Below are 19,546 nucleotides of genomic sequence, written 5' to 3'. Positions count from 1 at the left end.
AATATGCATTTAAGCTTCCATATACTATACCTTTTTTGTTGGTTCTAATAATTGTCTCAGACAACAGTAAAGGGCTTCCATTGGAAACTTCATTTATAGGCTTCTCTGGTGGTTTGTTAGCAGTATTTTCTTTCTTCATGTCCTTCTTTATTTCCTGCAGAAGAAAAGGCAGGTGGAGAGGGAGAAGAAAATGAAGAAACAGTTAAAAAAAGGTATTACAGAATATTCTAAATCTCAAGCTCCCAAGATTTCTTAAAACTTCTATATCTATATATACACCCCTGCCTATTCTAATGCTACCTCAAAGACTCTTTTAAGTTGAAATGCCACAAAATGAAAGTCATTTTGGGTAATTCTTCCAATGGATACTATTTTTTTTTGTTTTTAAAAGAGATTAATTCCTTATTTATGTGTGAAAATTGTAGGACAGCTTTGCAAATTTCTTACTAAAGATCACCAAAGCTGAAAGGTGGTGGTGGTGGGGAGACTTCTCAGTTTATCCATCAATTAGCTGTATATTTGACACACAGGGCAGAACCGGGTACAGTGCTCCTGATGTAAAGGCAGCTAAGTCTGCTTCCCCTCTGTCGAGAAGCCCACGGAAACAACCACCATAGCAGGAAGAAAAATATTAACTAGGAAAATATGACAAATGTTACCATAATTGGTAGAAGCATATAGAGAGCCTGCTGTCAGAGCTGTTGCTAACACGAACACATTTTGCAGCTGACTACCTTTTAAGGTGATCAACTTCTTTGGCAGCACACAGAAGAAATATATATGGTGGAGTTTCATGAAAGTAAACCCACAGAAAACAGCTTCCCAAGACTTCACAGTTAATGCTGGAGAAGATGCACAATACCTCTCTATCGGCTTCTTAGGCAGACTTCAAAGGCCTAACTGCTTCGTTGTGTATACCTACTTTGCCAAAGCATCCAAAATACCATAGCCTTTCATATATCTTATCTTGAAACCACTGAGGTAGACAAGTAGCATTACCTCCACTTTATAGACAGGTAACTGATGCACTTAAGAGGGTAAACCACTTGCTTATAACCAAGTACCAAAAAATAAGGAAAAAATAAATTAAGTTTTGGCTCCAAGCTTTGTCCTAGGTCAGGATCACAGAGCCAGTCAGGCTGGGAGGGACCTCAGGAGGTCTCTACTCCAATCTCCGGCTCAAAGCAGGGCCACCTCTGAGGTCAGACCAGGCTGTTCAAGGCTGTTTGCCTAGTTGGGTCCTGAAAACCTCCAAGGACAGAGACCATACAAGCTCTTGATAAGCAATCTGCTCCACTGCTTGACTGCCCTTATAGTGACAAAAATGTTCCTTATACCCAGCCTGAAACTTCAAGTCCCATCTGCTCTCTCCTGTCCTCCCCACTGTGAAGGGCCTGGCTCTGTCTTCTGGATAACTTCCTTGTATGTATTGGAAGGTCCCCCCAAAGCCATTTCTTCTCCAGGCTGAACAAGCCCACCTCCCTCAGCATCTCCTCATGGGGCATGTGCTCCAGTTCCCACAGCCACAGAACTTGCTCCAGTTTATCAATGTCTTTCTTTTACACAAAATCCACATCCCATCCACAAAATGGAAAGCTGTATTCTGGATGTGGACTAACGAGTGCCAGGTAAAGGGGGATTACCACTTCCCTCAACCTGGAGGCTATTAATGCAGCCCAAGATGCTGTTGACTGTGTTTGATGCCAAGGTACCAGACTGTCTCACGTTTAGCTTACTGCCCACCAGGACCCACAGGTCCTTTTCAGCAGAGTTGCTCCCGAACCCATCAGGCCCCAGCCTGTATGTCTGCCAGCAATTCCTTGTTTCCAGGGACAGAACTGGTATTTGCCCTTGCTGGATTTCATAAGGTTCCTCTGGGTCTGGGTCCCTCTGAACACCAGCCCTGCCTTCAAGCATGCCAACTGCTCCCCCGATTTGGTATCACCTGCAAATTTGATGAGATCTTCTACACAGAGCAGGCATCGGGGACAGATGATGGCTTTGGACAAACTCCTAGCCTTGTAAAAAACCTCTTCCTCTCCTCCTCCCTTTCAACTCTCATACATTCACTGCCCTCTTCTACATCCCAGTGCAGTAGCAACCTCCACTATCCCACAGCACTGTACCATACACAGGAAATACTGTAGATCTTATTTAGATTTCCAGCATATCAGACATGAGCACTAAACCATAGAAAGCAAATTTCTATTTGAAGTTTCTGAAGCTGTTATCTGAGAACAGCATCAATCAAAACAAGAATTTCCAAGTTACTCTCTATAAGATGCACTTTAAACCTGAATTTCATAATTGTTTTAACCTTCTATTTCCCCAGTCCAGTTGGTATTTCAAAGCTGAACTATTAGCTACACAACATTAATACAGTCTTCGGTATCTGCACAAGGCATTTACTATGTATCAGTATTCCATTAGCAGATATAAAAGTTTTATAAACTGCTGCTCACCGAGGGTACAATGAATCTTTTATCTAGTGCCATCACACAAGTAAAATAGTATCTAACATCCAGCTCATCACGGTAACCATCATAACTGAAATAACAAATGTGAATGAATATGTGTATGAAAGGTGAATGCCTCTGTGTGATAGATGCTGCTGCTATTAGAAGACGAAATATTGCACACAGTTCTTGTACAAAAGTGAACCACAGGATAATTTAAGAACACTGCATGCATTTAAAAGAAAATGTTATATCACATTCTAAAAAAAAATGGACTAGACTAATATATAGATTATTCCACAAGCTTTTTTTCACAGCCTTAAAAATTAAAATATATAATAAATGAGTCCACCCAAAGCTTGTTGTATTGAAGCTTTAAATTTATTTTGCAGCTAGGTGACAAACTCATGGTATATTAAAAAATTATCCACAGTTTAAACAGAATTTGTGAGTCAAACAGCATTCTCATGTGAACAGGACCACAAGACAACAGCCTACAGAAGACCTCATCTTGCCAGAACTTGCTTCCTGTGTGTCATTAGTGTGTTATTTTCCATTCTTTATGTCAGAATGTAATTAAATCCTCAACTCACAAATTTTGAAACAATAGTACCACGTTTTTTATTTTAAAAATCCTATTCGCAGTTTCAAAAGTGACAGAGAAAATTGGCTGCTATAACAGAAAGCTGTGCTGCACCCTCAAGCCTCCAGATGAATGACTCTGGTGCTTCTGCTGCTGCTGACAGGACTTCTCTTCAGCTGTGACCCAAACAGAGTCAGGACACTGGCCCTGCCCATGATTGTCTGTTTCATTGCTAACACACCTCTTGGTCCACATGGCCTAGCCCTCTCCCATGAGATGCCTGGACATGGCTCAGCGAATAACCCAGCACACAGGCTGTTCCCAGTGGGCAACGTGGAAGAGGCGAGCCTGCAGAGGAAGGGCAGGACAGAGGATTTTGCCATGTGAGCTGAGCAATGCCTCTTATCCTCAGGACAAAGAAAGGGACGCTAGTGCTGTTAAATTCAGAAATATTGACATAGCCCTTTACATCTTTCCCCACTCTTACCTGCTGTAAAAAATAGGTTATTACTCTAAAACACTATAACGCCTTACTGAAAACTGCATTTCTGCTTGAAAAATGGAGTGAAAACAAACACAAACAACTCTGGCCACATAGGTATACCAAGCCAGCTCACTTTATTTCACTGCAAAAAATACACTGAACATGACTACCTTGCATATTCGGTAAATGATGCAACTCTAATGGCCCTAAAAGCTTGGTGCTCCATCAGTAATGGTTATAGAAATCTCTCTACATAACCCACTCATTCTAGATTTGCATGGAGCAGAAGCCTACCACATGAGGAAAGAGCAGGCAAATAAGCTTCCAGGCCCATGTGTACCAAAGGTGGCTTTGGGGAACTTTCCCCAGTGTATGACAAAATCCATTTCTGGTTCTGGTTTCAAGTTGAAGTTTGCAGATACTATTTCTTTTAAACAAAAAAATCCCATGTACACAAAGAAGTAGAAAGCAAACTTTCACTTAGGACAGGAAGTCCCCAATCTGCCATGGGTAGTTCAAGAACAGCTGAATTTAAATGCTAAAACAGGATGAACAGAAACTAATAATCCAGTTGTGAGCTCAGGGACTGCTGTTTGTTGAAGAAGGCACTTGTGTATGAAAAGAGAAGAGAAAGAAGAAAGGTAAGAGACTTTACTACATTATACTGCTCTAAAATACTGGAAAAAAATCAACCAAGAATTAGCTGTCTGCCCAGCAAGGACTTCAGTGTACCTCCTGACTAGGATTCTTGCACTGGTTTCTGGTGGTATTTTGACTACAGCAAATATACTCACATCCTGATCAGATACGACTGCCACTCACTGTGGGCCAATCTGCCCTTGAGTAGGACAAGGGGGACTGGGCAGGTACTGCGGGACATCTGCGGCATGCTGAGTCTCCTCAAAAGGACACAGTGTGAGCACCTTCGCTAGGAATCCCTGTGGTGACACTAGTCAGACCAGACTCAACGACCTAGAGAGCCCTTTCCAGGGCCAAGTTCACAAGACAAATGCGCATGGAGAGCCTCACAGAGACCCTCAGGAGAAGGGACTCAAAGGGATCCCGAGTGCAGCGCTTGGCTCTTCACCCCACCACAAGCATCTCGCCCACTCCTCCGATTCTGAGATGTTTCTGCAGAATAAGCACCTGTCTCACTCACACGGCCTACCTGCAAAGAGGTAGGCTTTCACACTGCTAATAGCTTCAAAAATATCTCTCAACCTCATCTTTGGTACTATTTGATACTTGATTTTGGGGCAGTGCCCGGTGTAAATTTCATGGGTCAAAATGCTGCATTTTTTCCTAGCCCACACAAAGATAATTGCAGGTTATTAGCAGATCATTTTCAAGGGGCTATGCCTTGGTAACCCAGCCCTTAAGTAAATGACCTCACATTTCAACCACTAAATCTAAACCAGGCCCTCTTGACACCACAGATTTTAAGACAGCTTCCACCTCCTGTGTATGTGGGTTTCAGAGTGATTCCAATATGATAAGCAGTTCTTACTGGGAAGAGGCATCCTCGATCTGAGAAATTCTGAAAAAAGTCACTGTGAACTTTAAAAATAAACTTTAAGCCTGATTTGATGAAATATCACAATTTCAAAGATATTATGGGAACGTAAACATATTTTAGAGTACTCTGAAGGCCCTTACACTTTGTATGTCCTTTTAATATCTAAAACAATTCATTTTTTTGTAACTAGGCTTCAACCATTCTGCATAGGCGCCAATAGCCAAATCACCATGAAAAGATTATTTTCTTCTAGCAAACTTTGAAATATGGTTTCTCCAAAGAAACACAAAATCCTAGACAATACTTGAGCCTGTTTTATTTGTATCTTATCTTCTCTAATCCACTCCTACATCAGTATGAGCCACAGAAAATTTGTAAGACATTTTCTGTAAGCTTGTGAGCTTTATAATATGACAAAATATTAACTAACAACAAATTATATAGTGTGATGAAACTCCATCAGATAACAAAATACGGCATATTCAAGTGTACCTGTACCCTATTAAATGGCTATTTCAACCTATAAAATCTAGAAATCAGGCATCTTTCATCTTTTTTAAGTCAAAAACTGTTACTCATTGGCATGACACATGCCTTGTCAAGCTGGAGAGAGACAAAAAGAGTGGTTAATGGTTTTCAAAGAGAAAAGCCTTTGGCTCACCTGCCATTTTTCTACTCTTGTTTGCAAGACCTAGCTTTGTTTTCAGAATTTCATCATTCATTACCTTTCAAGGAAGAAGTCTGTGTGTCTACATGCTGAAGTTTCCACTCATCTATGAAAAAGTTTCCTTTAATTTACAGCAAATGCTTGAATTAGGTCAGCCACAAAAGCTACAGTTAGTATCTGTTACCAAGTCTGAAGGAAAGTACAAGAATTTCTGCCATTTTCACTACACCAAAGTTTCAAGATTTTTTTACTCTAGCAGTTCTGACCTTTACAGGAAACTCAGCTGAAAACATTTGAGGAAATTGCTGCAACCCTTTCCATGACTGTAAATGCAATGAAATGCTATTCTGTGCTGCTGCAGGTATGAAATGCTTCAGCCAACACTTCATTCCTCATAGCTGTTGGGAGCTGTGAAAAATTATGAGAAAAATCACTATCAGACTACAAGGTGATTTATCTATGGCTTCCATGTGCAAAGGGGAAAAACAGTTCTTGCATACTGGAAGCAAGAGGTTTAATCAAAATCAAAGTTTTTTGAAAACAAGATACATGAATACTGAAAGAGTTAAAAGCTGAGAAATAATGAGGCTTTCACAATTCAAAAATCTACAGCCTGTACATTGCTTGAAGCCAAATATGGGAGCAGGAATAAGAACCCAGAATCATATGCCGCCGTGGGGAAACCACGAAACACATTTGAATTATCAAAAGATGACAATGGAAATGTCAGGAGCGCTTTGACCCCTTCGAGACACAGAATGCTTTTCCTTTAATCTCTTTTCTCAAAAACCATACTTTACATTTCAAGAGACAACTGCCACCGTGATTTCCTGCAAACAATGTCTGCAACTTCAAACAATATATGAATTCAATTACCCATTTATATTAAAACCTCAAAATATAACTCTGCTGCAGAGTACATCAATGCAATATTTTGTCCTCCTGAGTCATTTCCTGTGACATTTTCACTAAAACTAGTTAAGACTTATTGAATAATTATAAATGTGCTTAGATATAAATGCAACTCCGATACTGTCAAGACTCTTGTAGTTCTGCTATGAAATAAACAACATATCTGGCAGTGAGGCTGGAACAAAACTTCCCAGCAACTGAACTAGCATCAATGTGAAAATTGTTTTCAACCAGAAAGATGGTGGCAGCACTAAAATCCAGTATGCCTTCACAGCACTAGCCTTAAACTCCATAAAAAGCGAAATTACAATGGTCCAGAGACAATAAAGAAACTACCTAGCTTTTATTTTCCTGGCTTCTGCATCACCTGAGATTTGCTAGTCTTTGCCTTCTCCTTTCCAGGGCAATATCAGCTCCAAGACACAGAGGCAGAACATGGGACCTTCAAGCACCATAATCAAGACTGAAATCTCTCCATTAGCTGGTCATGACAGGAGACACTTATCAGTGGCTCTGTCAGCAAGTAGAGTGGGAAGGACAGCTTGGAGAGTGTGCTTCCCCAGCAGTGACCCCCAGCTTCTAACAGCTACATAGATCCCATACTGCTATTGCACACATCATATGAGTTCATGACAAAAGTTATGCTCTTGTTTCACTACAGCAGGATTTCACATCCTCTCTTCTCTCTCACTATCAGCTTATCCCAAGTTTATAGGAGACATGTTCCGAACTGCCTGTCAGGCACGTGACATAATCTTTGGGAAAAAAAATAGGGTTACAGTTCATGACCCTCCTGGTTTGTGCTAGTACTGCCTAGTTCTGGGGTTATTTCTAAACCACAGCCTCCTAAGCCTCTCTCAAAGAGTTCTTTGGTTTCTGTATCTAGCCTTCAAAATCAAGTCTATTTCTGTGGCTCACATGACTTCTATCTGATTTACAGCTTGATAGAGAAAAGCGTTATTTGTTCACCAAGTTTTACATGCTGAACAGTGTATCTATTCCAGCAGTAACCATAGCAGTATGCAGAACAAAGCACGTTAAGGATGAAGGATGTGCCTTAACCTCCTTTTTTTTCTTGTTGTGCTACAATCTTCTGTTTTGCTCTCTCCCAGTACAAATAGACTCTTGAATGCCATCCACGTACAGTCAGAAGCGCTGCTTGCATGGCTGCTCAGGTAAGCCCGCAGTGCTGCCCTTGCTTCTCAGATGGAAGGCCTTGTGAACACTGCAAAGCTTCCTGTCAGGACGCTGCTCAGCTATTTATCGCACGCATCTAGAACCTAGCCTGAACAACCATAAATTCATTACATAGCCGTAAGTAAAGGCTTAAACAGCCCATCTGTCATGTGCATTGCTCCTGCAGTATTTAAATACTAATTTTATTATTAATTTTATTTATAAACTTAATATAGAGACAATACCTCAAATATTTGGGACAATATATTGGGTCACATGAAAACATCCATGTAAAAAATGAAGTTTGGATTTAGCGCAAACAAATTGGAACAAACAAAATTACTAAGAAATGACAAAGTAACAGTTGTTATGAAAGAAAATTAACTCCTACATCCAGCGTATGCTACGTTAACTGCAAAAATACTGTGCCACTGGAGACACAGTGCAACCAGCTCCTGCTTAAACTGCTGGTAACTTCTCTGGGATATCTGTGTCTCAACATTTGCTGTTTATCCCAGCCCGAGATGCCCATGCTACGATGCCCTCCCTACCACAACTCTAAGGAGGCCACACTATGCCACACCTGAATTCCTCTGTTCCTCTCCTACACTCCAATGCCCACTATGCTACAGCAAACTGAAGCTCCTCTTTTAAAGAATCTCCACATTCTTCCTTTTTCTATACAGCTTTGTTACGTCTTTTGTACATCCTTCTGATAATAAAAGACCTCTGGGTAGGATATGCACTCTTGCATATGTAGAAAGCCTTGTGCTTTTAGAAAGCTGAGTGCATGTTTTATAATAAAATTAACAAAACTCTCAGATTTGTTAAGTCGTATGCAATCTTTCAGCTCTGTTTTTATATGAACATGAGTGTGTTTTCCTGCATCCATTCAGGTCAAGAAAATCTCCTTGTTCCATGCCCTTAGCCTCAGACTTCATTCTTCAGTTCAAAAGGAGACAGCTTATATTCATGTATACCATTTATGTTTTTTTTAAAAATTACCAAAAAAGAGAAGAAAATAATAAAAGAAAGGGGAAAGAAAAAAAAGAGACTATGAGAAACAGCAAGGAATACAACAGTAAGAAAAGTGGGGAGCACATTTTAAAAAATGCGTACCAAATATACAAAACCAATTGTCTCAGAGAAACTCAGGAGGAAAAAAGAATACACCCTCTGCTCATTGTAGTTTGGGTTTTGGAGACATGCTTGGCTACTGCAGTGATTAGCTTTGCTAGCACCAGGACAAGCAATTCATTACATCTTAATGCACTTAACGGACCAAGGCTGAAAATGATAATTAGAGCAATAGAAAAAGGCAAATAGGAAAAAGATGCTATGCTCGGTGCTGGATGACATTCCAAGCCACTCAATTCATCCTGACCCCAACATTGGCATGCTAAGGAGGGGAGAGTGGTCCAGGCCTGATGCTCTGTTCTTGATCTCCTCTCTAGCAGGTACTCTGACAGCACCTATGGATCCCACACCATGGTGGCAGAAAAAATGACAGTACCTCTCTCTGAGATGTTACAATCTAGGTGTAAGAAAAAGTATAACTGATTAACAGAAACAGCAGATGGCAGGAGGCATGAAGAAGCAGAAGTGATCAGCATGGGCTGGGTGCATAAGCACTTATCAGCATTTTGTAAGCACTGTGACAAGACACCTTTAAGGAAGCCCTGAAAGACAGCAAGTAAATTTGTGGATCTTTATGTGCAGGTTCCCCAGGTAGGTGAGAAGTGCAAAAGCAGAAGCTTGTTATAAATTTACTAAAGAGGTAAGGAAAACAGAATTTGTCACCTTGTCACCAGAACAGGGGCACACAGTCCCACCACCCATGTACGACGCACTTGGGAGACGGTGACCCAAAGACTTTAAAAATTAAAGTGGACAAGTTGCAGAGCTGATACGGGCTTTGCATTTCTGAAACCTTAGAGAGAATCGCATTGTACGGCTGCAGCAGGTTTCGTAACCCGCAGGTGATCTCAAAGTGACCTCCTTATTTCATACTGCCATTAAGTTGTCGGCTAGCACCCACCAGTGAACCCCTGCAGCACACACTCCTCTCCAGTTTTAATCTGGGGCTGAGAATTTGTTCTGCTTTACATATTTAGCAACGTATGTGAGTAGTTTGGGGCAAGAGGCACTGCTGCAGCAGGGATTGCCATGGGGAAGATGCTTGGCAACCAGCTCCTTTAACTGGCGCCCTCCTCCTCCCCTCTCATCTCCGTAACCTTCATGACAATGGATGGCCAGACAGGCTTTCATCAGTTGGATCTCCTGCCTTTCACCTGTGGTTAGCAACAGCACAGTACAGTCTGTATGTGTTTCAGCTGCCTAATGGTCTCAACACATGTACACACACACACACATCTGTGCAGGTGCTTAGAAACACATGCATGCTCCTCCCTGCATGTGTGAGTACTGTGGCAAGGTACTGCGGGGAGGCACAAAAGGTGCTTCTCGGCCAGCTTCCCCTCAGTCCAGCTCCAGCAGAGTGAAATCACTCAAGCAATTTCACTTTTTAATAGAATTAAGTTTCTTCTCAAAAAGGCTCAATTTTCATCCAACTATTTGGATGAAAGCATTATTACTTTTCTTGAAAGTGCAATGTCATTCCTCATTTCTTCGAGTAGAGTGGGGTATGCCAGAATTAGCATGTTAATAAGTTTCCCCCCCACAGGCACCTGGCCATATTAAAAAGGTCTGCTGTAACACACTACAGTTTTAGAGGGTGATAAGTGGATATTTTGTGTAGTAGAAATAGTTCTGCTGTCAGTATAAAAAGCCCTGTGAGTATTACCAAATAAAACAAAGCTGATAAGATACACAATAAACTACTTGAATCCATGAATTTCCAGGGTTGTATCTTCGTTCCTTCTTACAACCATACAATTTGAAGTAGATGACCCATACAGAAAAGAGACAACATACATTCTTAGAAAAAAGCAATGAGACACATTATCACAAATTGTAATGTATTAGAGATAACCAGATAAACTATCTCTATGACACAGACAGGTTCCGAGAGAGACCACATAGCACAAATCCTTTATGCAGAATCCTATCACATACCAGATGATCCTTAACAGCAGGATTTTCTAATGAGAACATTAACCGACTCATTCAGTGCCTTGCATTCTCTGTTTAAAATCATGCGGAAGATTTTTTTAATGAAATGATTTATCTTCTCTAAATGATATGTTGTACAGTGAAAAAGCAACAAAACAAAAAAACCCCAAAAATCTGAACAAAAGTCACTGTGCTACCCAAAACATCAGAAATACAAAAAATACAGCTGCACAGAATCTCAAAATTTTCATTTCAGCCACACTTAAAACCCTCGTGATGGTTCGGCCATTTTTCTTTCCAATTAACAAGTCAGGAGAAATTATACAAATTCCTATAGAAGTCTTTAATCACATAATTCTACATTACAGAATGAAGAACTGTGCCATAAAATGGTTTGGGCAAATTACATAGAATGCTGCTGTTCTTTGATAGACCTGTCTTCAAATACATGCTACTCTATTAAATCAACCCAATTACTCAACCCTCTACAGCATACAGCTATAAAGGTTATGCAGAGAAGTCCACTGCACCTACACAGACAGGGCAAGCGTTGTGTAATTCCACTGCATGTAAAACTAAAATTGAGATTCCTGAAGATGCATCGGTATTTTAAAAGTCTTCTCAGACAAGCCAAGGCTTTTTTCAAGAAGAAAAAAGGGCTCATGAAAATATTTATCTGGAAAGACAGTTACAGTGTTACAGGATTTTTAGGGTTTTGTTTGTTTGAGTAACCAGTTGTATGAAAGCTAGCAGGCATTAATGAAATAAGATCCTGGATTAAATCAGGGTTAATGAGATCAGGAGTAGACACATCATTATTCAAATCACACACCATGTGAATAGTATGCGCTGCCAGACTTGTAAATCAGAGATTAGAATTTAACACTCTTCCTTCTGCAGTCTGACAGTTTAGGGCTAGAGGTCTCTTCATAAATATTGCTGGCATCCACCTGCCACAGCTTTACAAGAAAATGTATTATGATTCCAGTTTTTCCTGGTGCTAAGCACCAACAATTTCAAGAGGGAACTGATGGCAGAGGCAGTTCCTCAGCACTTCTGACAGCCACGTTCCTCAAGTCTTACAATCCTTGCAGCTGTCAAGCAAAATTTGTTATTTAATTATTTTCCTTCTTAATCTGACCTTGCTTCCTGCAAACATTACAGCAGGTACAGGTTAATTTATGTGAGTTTGGAATGGGGCCATACACCTTGTGGATTCCTTTTTGTCTAGTACAGCCTTCTGAGTTCCAGCACGTTGCTGATATGTTCATCTCTAGTGGTGGTTCTCTTGCCAGTATGTCTGGTATGCAAAAGTTTACTCCAAAGATCGAAGAGGTCATTTTTTTAGAAAAAAAAGATATGAAACTGAAAAGATTCAGAGCAAGAATTTTAATAATCCCCATTAAAAGATGTCCTGGAACCATGAAAAACCCTTTATAAAAAGTAGGTCATACGTTTCTTTGGAGGTATTAGACTTAATCCTAAAGACTTGATACTTAGGAAAGATAGCCCTATTCATAAAGTCTTAAGAACTGGGAAAATTGACCCAAACCTTAAACAACAGGTCTCCAAAATTCCCTGGCTGGCAGGGAGAAATGCAGTGGCTGTCCTCTACACTTTAGACTACTTTCTCTTAGTAGAGTGGAGGTCTCCGGACAAAGCTTTTCATGGTAGAACCTCTAGGCCCTTCATACGTTCTGTCTGCTCTTTTACAGCTGTGAAAAAGGAACAAGTAGGCAAAAGGAGATGGATGGGTCAATTTATTCAGGCAGAACATCCTTCTATATTTTGATCTTATCCAAGAGAAAAGAGGTATAAAGAAAGCAAACAGTAGAAATAACCATGCTTAACACTGATCCAGAAAACAGCGAAGAGTGTTGCTCAAGACTAAAAAAGGTGTGATGAGTGCTACAGCTGCCTGAGAGAGTTTGGTATGCCATTGGTATTTGTAGGAGAGGTGCAGCCTAGCATCTCAGATGGGAGAAGATTTGGTGACCACGATCCTCACCTCACATTACTCAATCCCATAATTACTCAATGTTTGCAAAAGAGATTGCCATGTTACCTTTGAAGTAATGCATCATACTGAAACTACCTTTGCAGTTTCTCAACCTAGTATTTATTCAGCCAGCATGAAACTTTAAACAAACTTTCAGAGATATCAGAACCACACAGACTCATTGGCTTTTATTAAAAGAAAAAAAAGTAGAGGACATATTATGGTCAAGTGCACATGAGAAAAACTGATGTGTATCTCCCCAGCACACTCAGCAGGATTCCTGTTTACAGATAAGAAGAGTTGCATGAGAAAGTATGATCTTTGTTTGGATAACTCTTCTTCCAAGCAGAGACAGCCACTTTATGGTGTTTCCCAATGTGACATGTGGTACCAGTATGCATGAGGCTCTGCTATTAAAACTCCAGCTTTATAAATAAGACAGAGGTGAAAGAAAAGTACTAATTATATAGTTCTGCTGAGGGAAAAGGAAAGTTTGAAGATGAGAGTTAAAAGAGAGCAAGCAGATAGCAGGTGCATAGGAGTCATCAAGGATGAACAAATGGTACAGTCTGGCCATATATAAAGATATATTGGAACTCCGGGACTGACTCCTCTGAATCTGCTCGCCTTGTTGAGCATCACCGAATGATGATGCAGACTGACTCAGCAAGCAGAAACATGAAGATTTCAGCAGCCACAAACTCCTATGGAAATTGCCTTTAAGGACTTTTTCAATTAAAAACTTAATACATAAGTTTTCATTTTTACATTTAAACAAGAATCAAGAGGAAAAAGTTGCTGATGGTGTATGTGGAAGCCCCACCTGTTCATCCAAGCATTAGCAATTCTTCTTAACTGGGCTTTTTGCTGACCAACTTATCAAGAAAAGAACAATCCATTTTAGAACAGTTGATACACTCATGGTCTGTGAGTGCTGTAGGCTGAGGGAAGACACTGAGTGTTATTCCTATGTGTTGAAGAGGGCTCACCTACATTTCAAGCAAAGACTTTAGTGTAACCTTAACTATGAAACTGGTATGTCTCCAATTATATGTATGCAGAACTGTGCCTTGAAATTCTGCTAAATATCAACTTGCACGACTCTCAGGAAGACAGGAAAAATGACAATACATGACTTAGCTTTTGTTCCCCTACAGCAGCTTACCTTGAAAGTAGCTCTCTGCTGTAAAAGATAAATGTGTGTGTATGCAAAACACAAATCAGAGAAAATTAAGCCATCAGAAAAATAATTGGATAATTAATATAAATACAAACATCTCTTGAAAAAAATAGTGAGGAATCTCATTTAGCAGAAGAGAGTATCCTTCCATTTGTGACAAAGATTGAACTCACAAAGTTGCAGGCAAAGCTGAGTAGTCTTCTTCCAGGCAATTCACAAGAGGATTCTTTATCCTTCCTGTCCCTGAACTGCATTTATTACTGAAAAGGCAAAAACCAACACTCCTCCCAGCAACTCTGACAGCTTCTAGAAATTACAGGATATCCCAGATGTATTTAGATTTAAAATCCTTCAACTGCAAACAGCGTCAAGTTCAGGTGTAGAGGGTTTTTGTTACCTTTACAACATTAACTTTGACACGTAAGACCAGACACCACTTGGTTCCTTTCTTTTCATTGGGAGCCCTTCTTGACATGTTTATTCCAGGCCAAGAAGTATACTTCACGCATAGGTAGTCCTACTGATTTTAACAGGTGTCGTCATGCAGTAAAATTTTTAGGCATTTTAAGTAAGGATAACTTCCTCTTCCCCTTGGAAACAACACAAAACCTAGTAACAGTCAGTCTTCTGAATAATAATTAATGAGGAAAAAGTGGCTGGCTATTGACAAGCAATAGCAAAAATCACCGAAACACACTATATAAAGATGAATGAAAATACAGAATCACTGGCATTTTAAGATGTAGCTGTTACATACCATGAAACCACCTCCCTCACTGTCCCCCTCTGCTACCTGTATCTGGAGATAACTGGCAGATACTACGTACTTGTATGTAAATACTCTCCATAGGCTGTATTAAAACTTACTGAACGTTCAAGCATTTGAAACACAAACACACAAAACCAACTTAATTTTGATGGCCTATTCAAACTTGTCCCATTAGAAAAAATTTAGGAAGGAGCAAATATTTATGCTACAAGTGCTGTAATAACCACTTCAAATTACAATTCATATTCAGTATATCACTCATAACTTTGAATTGTATGATTCCAATTCTTCTTATTTGGGAAACTAAAAAGAAAATAAAAAAAACCCCACCTAATTTATTTGTGGAAGAGGGCCCTGAAAGAACATCATCAGTAGAAGAAACTGAACATGTTGTGGTTTAAGAAATCTGTACTGAACGAGCTGTATCTAAAAGCCCATTCCTCAGGAAAAACAAGACCTGAAACCTGTCAGCACTTCTTACACTGTGAGTGCACTGTTCCTCTCCATCTGTGCTGCAGGCTAGATGGGGGAATATTGAAAAATACAAAAGTTATCTGGGAGAACCTGCACCGCAGCAGTTAAAAAAAAAAAAAAAACAACAACCTAAAACATAGGCGTGCTCTACTTTGTTAACAGTATATTTATAATCACAAATCAACTAACAGACTACTTCAGGAAAGTCATTAACCACTCTAGGCAAGGCCTGTGATAGACATTTCCCAGAATTCATGGGAGTGGTGGACTTGGTACAGAGATCTCTGAAAAGGAAACAGGGATAAATACACATCATACTACACTGAAAAGCATAAAAGGAGAAGGGATCCCTTTCAATCCCAATATAAGATTGGGAAGAAACAAGGCCTGCTGAGGATGTTCTGCTAGAGAAAGAGGAGCATGAATGCAGAGCAAGCAAGCAGCAACCATTAGATCCAAGGGCCTAGCAAGCAACTTGAAGTCCGCAGCTGAAAGGAAACCCTACACAGAGCTGGGGAGGTGGACAGGCAATCGTAAGCTCGTGCTACACAAACTAGTTTGGATGTGTCTGCACTGTACCATACAACATAGAAGTGCTCGGGTGCAAAGGTGACATTCAGTAACCTATAAGTGGTGGTAAATGTAAAGATGTGAAAGGCAGGCAATATCTCAGTAGATCTTTAGGGACAGTGGCCTGTGTACACCTGCTAGTGATGAAAACAAACTTAGGCATGCTGTAACCAGTACCCATTTAAGGAGATGAAACTCATATGTGCTTATAACAGTATCTCAATTTAGCCTTCAGTCCTTTAAAGACAATTGACTGATCCTACATTTTGCTGCTGGCCACTTTTCATATGTCTTCTGTCCCTCCACCACGTAGGTTTTGCACAGTCAGTGACTACTTCATTGAATTTGTAAGTATTTACAGGTATTTTCAGACCTAGGTATTTTCAACACTTAGTTCATTATCTGCCATCTCCGCTATCACTAAATTTAAGTTGGCACAGACTACAGAGCATGAGGAAAGAGTTTGTTTGCTCTGGACTTCATTTTTTCTGGAGTACTGAACAGGGTGTGAACAGTGACAAGAGTCACGTGTGCCCATCGAACAGCTGAAGTGCTGGGGCAAGGGTCTTCATCTATAAAGCAGGGAGGTAAGTAACTGGTATGATCAAATATGTTTGGTAATTACTAGTCAATCTGCTAAGGCCTGCAATTCTACCAGCTGCAATAAGCTCCTAAACCAACAATTTTAAAGCACACTAAATCCTTAAAAATAATGTTTATCATTATTGCTTAATATGCTTTTTAAAAAAAAAAATCACTCGCTTCCTTAGCTAGATAAGCTTTATCTCACATTCACTGTGGCCAGACCCACTCAAATAAACATGCAATAACTGGAAAGAGCCATTAAAAAAGCAAAAAAGAAGCTTGAGTATAATAAGGGCTGTACTGGCAAAGTACCCGTCAATTCCATGTTTCCTGAATTCTTAAATATTTATTAAACACACACACAGGTCAAAAGGAACTGTCTGGTCTCCATTTATTTACACAGTTACACAAATCCTTAAACAGAACCAAGCACCCCTTAACATTAACATCACTGACAGTTTATTTACACAGTTACACAAATCCTTAAACAGAACCGAGCACCCCTTAACATTAACATCATTGACAATTTAGTCAGAGATCATTTGCCATTTGGAAAACAAAGGCTGAAGACATGTAATCAAAACCAGCATTTCAGCTTCTCCTTCTTTATTACATGGCATAGTACTTTGTTCTTCTTTCAGGTTCTCCTGTACCTCATAACACTGTCTTCAGTATGACAGTTTCGCTGATCAGCGATGAAAAACAAAACAGTTCAGTTTTCAATAACATGAAATTCCCTCTCATACTTCTGTTTTTCTTTTTATTCAAATCTATTTACAAGATACATTTATGCAATTCTCAAGGGACTCCTATATATATACTTATTTGTCTTAGTTTATCTCTGAAGTTCTTCCTATTCAGAATTTAAATTTCAAAAGTCATTTTCTATACAAAGATGCTTCTAAGGCCAGAAAATAAGACTGTCTTTCATTTAGTTACTCAGGTTTCCTAGTAGATCAGCGGCACCTCAAAATATTTACCCAGATTTCTGAAGTGCCCAAGAAAAACTAGAAAAGCATACTATTCCTTTTTCATAAAATCATAACTCTGTCCTTGTCTTTGGATATTTATTTTCATTCACTCAAGATTTGTGGCAGTTGGCCACAAATTACACTTTTCAAATAAGTATTATAAAAACATTGCTAAACCTAGTTTCAGTAAGAATCTTTGGTCAAATACTTTTACCAGCTCTTCAAAATTTATAGCAAATTTTTAAAACAAGGGATAAAATTCTATTAAATCACAAGAATTACCATAACTATATTTGTCTTGGGTTCTTAATTGACAGACACACACACACACACGTATCTCATACACAACAAGGTTAACTGAATAAAACTGGATAAAATGAGAATCAATCTTCACAGCGCACTTCTGCACATCAGCAATTTTTAAAGTACCCTCTGGAGAGCACAGCTAAATTTTACCTCCAATCTCGTCTCTCTCACATCACTTTTTTTAAACTTCTTTCCTATTTTAACAACATGAGATGCCCAAAAGTAAAGATGCCCTAAAGACTATTTTGATCCAAAATATTTTCCAGACTCCACTGTTCTATAGTGAATAGTGTCTTAGGAAATTATTTTGTATAAATGAATACCAAAACTGCATAACTGTTCAGTGTATTAAATAACAAAAAAATCTAAATTGCCATAGTATATGCAAAATCCTTTTGAGAATATGTAAGGCAAGACAGTAGTCAATTGACATGCATTTACACTCCATTTCATTTTGTAAGCTTTATTTCATAAATCTAATCTTTCCCAAAAGTGGATGCTTTAATTCAATTATGTAAACAAAGAACACTCTGATTCTTTCAATCCTATTCCTCAGTCACTGCTTGAACGGGTGTCTGTTGGATACACTAGAAAATGAACATCATCTAAAAGTGACCAGTAGAAATTCTCTCCAAATGGATTGTAAGACAAAGCTGGGAAATCTAGCTGAGTCATGAAACTTGTGAAAGTTACCCAGATTTTCTCACATCTTTTTCTTGAAAAAGCTATCCCGTTTCAATGCTATAAAATATGGATGTGGTTATTTAGATTAACATGTTGAACTGAATTCCACACTTGTGTGATCCAGTCTGAAGCAGAAGTAGCAACACTGACATCACGAGCATCACCTGTAACTTCAAGCAGGCAGTAACAACAGTCAGTGCCTGGCTGAAGGAGTTGAGTGTCTTCTATTTGCGAGACAAAGAGCAATGATACAACAGGGTTTAACAGTAGCAAGAAAAACTGCTTGGTAGTTCTCATCCTGTCATTTTACACATGAAAAGTTAGCTTTACATAGTTGTAAGGACTTTCATAGCAGAAAAAGCACATTAGACCTGTCTTTTTGTTATTCAAAGGAAGTAAACCCAGAGTTGCACCATCCAGATGTCAGAGAAAACAACAACACAAAACCCAAGAGCACGTGTATCTGACCACAGCCAGATGTCACTTTTGCCTGTTGCAGCAATGTTACCTTTACCAGTGTAAAATCATCAAATAATTATCTTTATAACCTTTTATGCTGGATGTGTATCCTGCTGAAACACTGAAGCTCAGGAAGGCAAGCACTAAAACCACCATGAGATGCTTTACCATTAGCATTTTGTACAGACTGTCAACAAAAACCAAGCCTCAAAAACTGAGATACAGGTTTGAAGATGAAGGTTTTATTCACAATATATCCACATCAAGCTGATGATAATTTCTAAAGCAGATTCTCGTTACGAACAGCTTGAAATTAAGAGCTCAAAGATATTAGATCCAGCTCCGAAGCCTGCACATAATCAAACTTTACCTTCTACCCATCCCATTTGCTTGGTGGCAGAAGAAAAACCCATTGTGCAACTCTTCTTTTAGTGCTAGATGCCCTAAAGTGAGTGAAATCAGCTCTGCTAAGCTAACTGGACAGCCATCAAAGCCTGGAAGGTGTTGGTTAAGATGCAAAAAAGCAGAGGAATCCTCAAAATGGAGGTGGGATAGGGCATAGGAATGGAGAGAAATAAGGGGGAAAAGAAAACTTAAAAACATGCAGTGCAGGTAAGGAACCCTTCAACATAAATGTATTCTGTCTTCCCACACAGCACTCTGACTTCCAACCTCTGAAACTA

At 39.4% G+C, this 19,546-nt stretch overlaps 1 protein-coding gene across 5 annotated transcripts in view; it reads right to left on the bottom strand.

Moving 5' to 3' along the window:
- SH3KBP1 (SH3 domain containing kinase binding protein 1) overlaps positions 1–19,546 on the bottom strand; it is a 233,539-nt gene that overhangs the window by 151,115 nt on the left and 62,878 nt on the right. For all 5 annotated transcript variants that reach the window (XM_072849072.1, XM_072849070.1, XM_072849063.1 and 2 more), the window contains one exon: positions 31–154. In XM_072849072.1, the coding sequence (XP_072705173.1) occupies positions 31–154 (124 nt within the window). The remainder of the gene's footprint in view (positions 1–30; positions 155–19,546) is intronic.

The sequence above is a fragment of the Ciconia boyciana genome, chromosome 1 (genome assembly GCF_034638445.1).
Source record: "Ciconia boyciana chromosome 1, ASM3463844v1, whole genome shotgun sequence".
In the NCBI taxonomy this organism is placed as follows: Eukaryota; Metazoa; Chordata; class Aves; order Ciconiiformes; family Ciconiidae; genus Ciconia; species Ciconia boyciana.
Note: the sequence above shows the minus strand (reverse complement) of the source record. Positions and strands in the feature narration are given on the sequence as shown.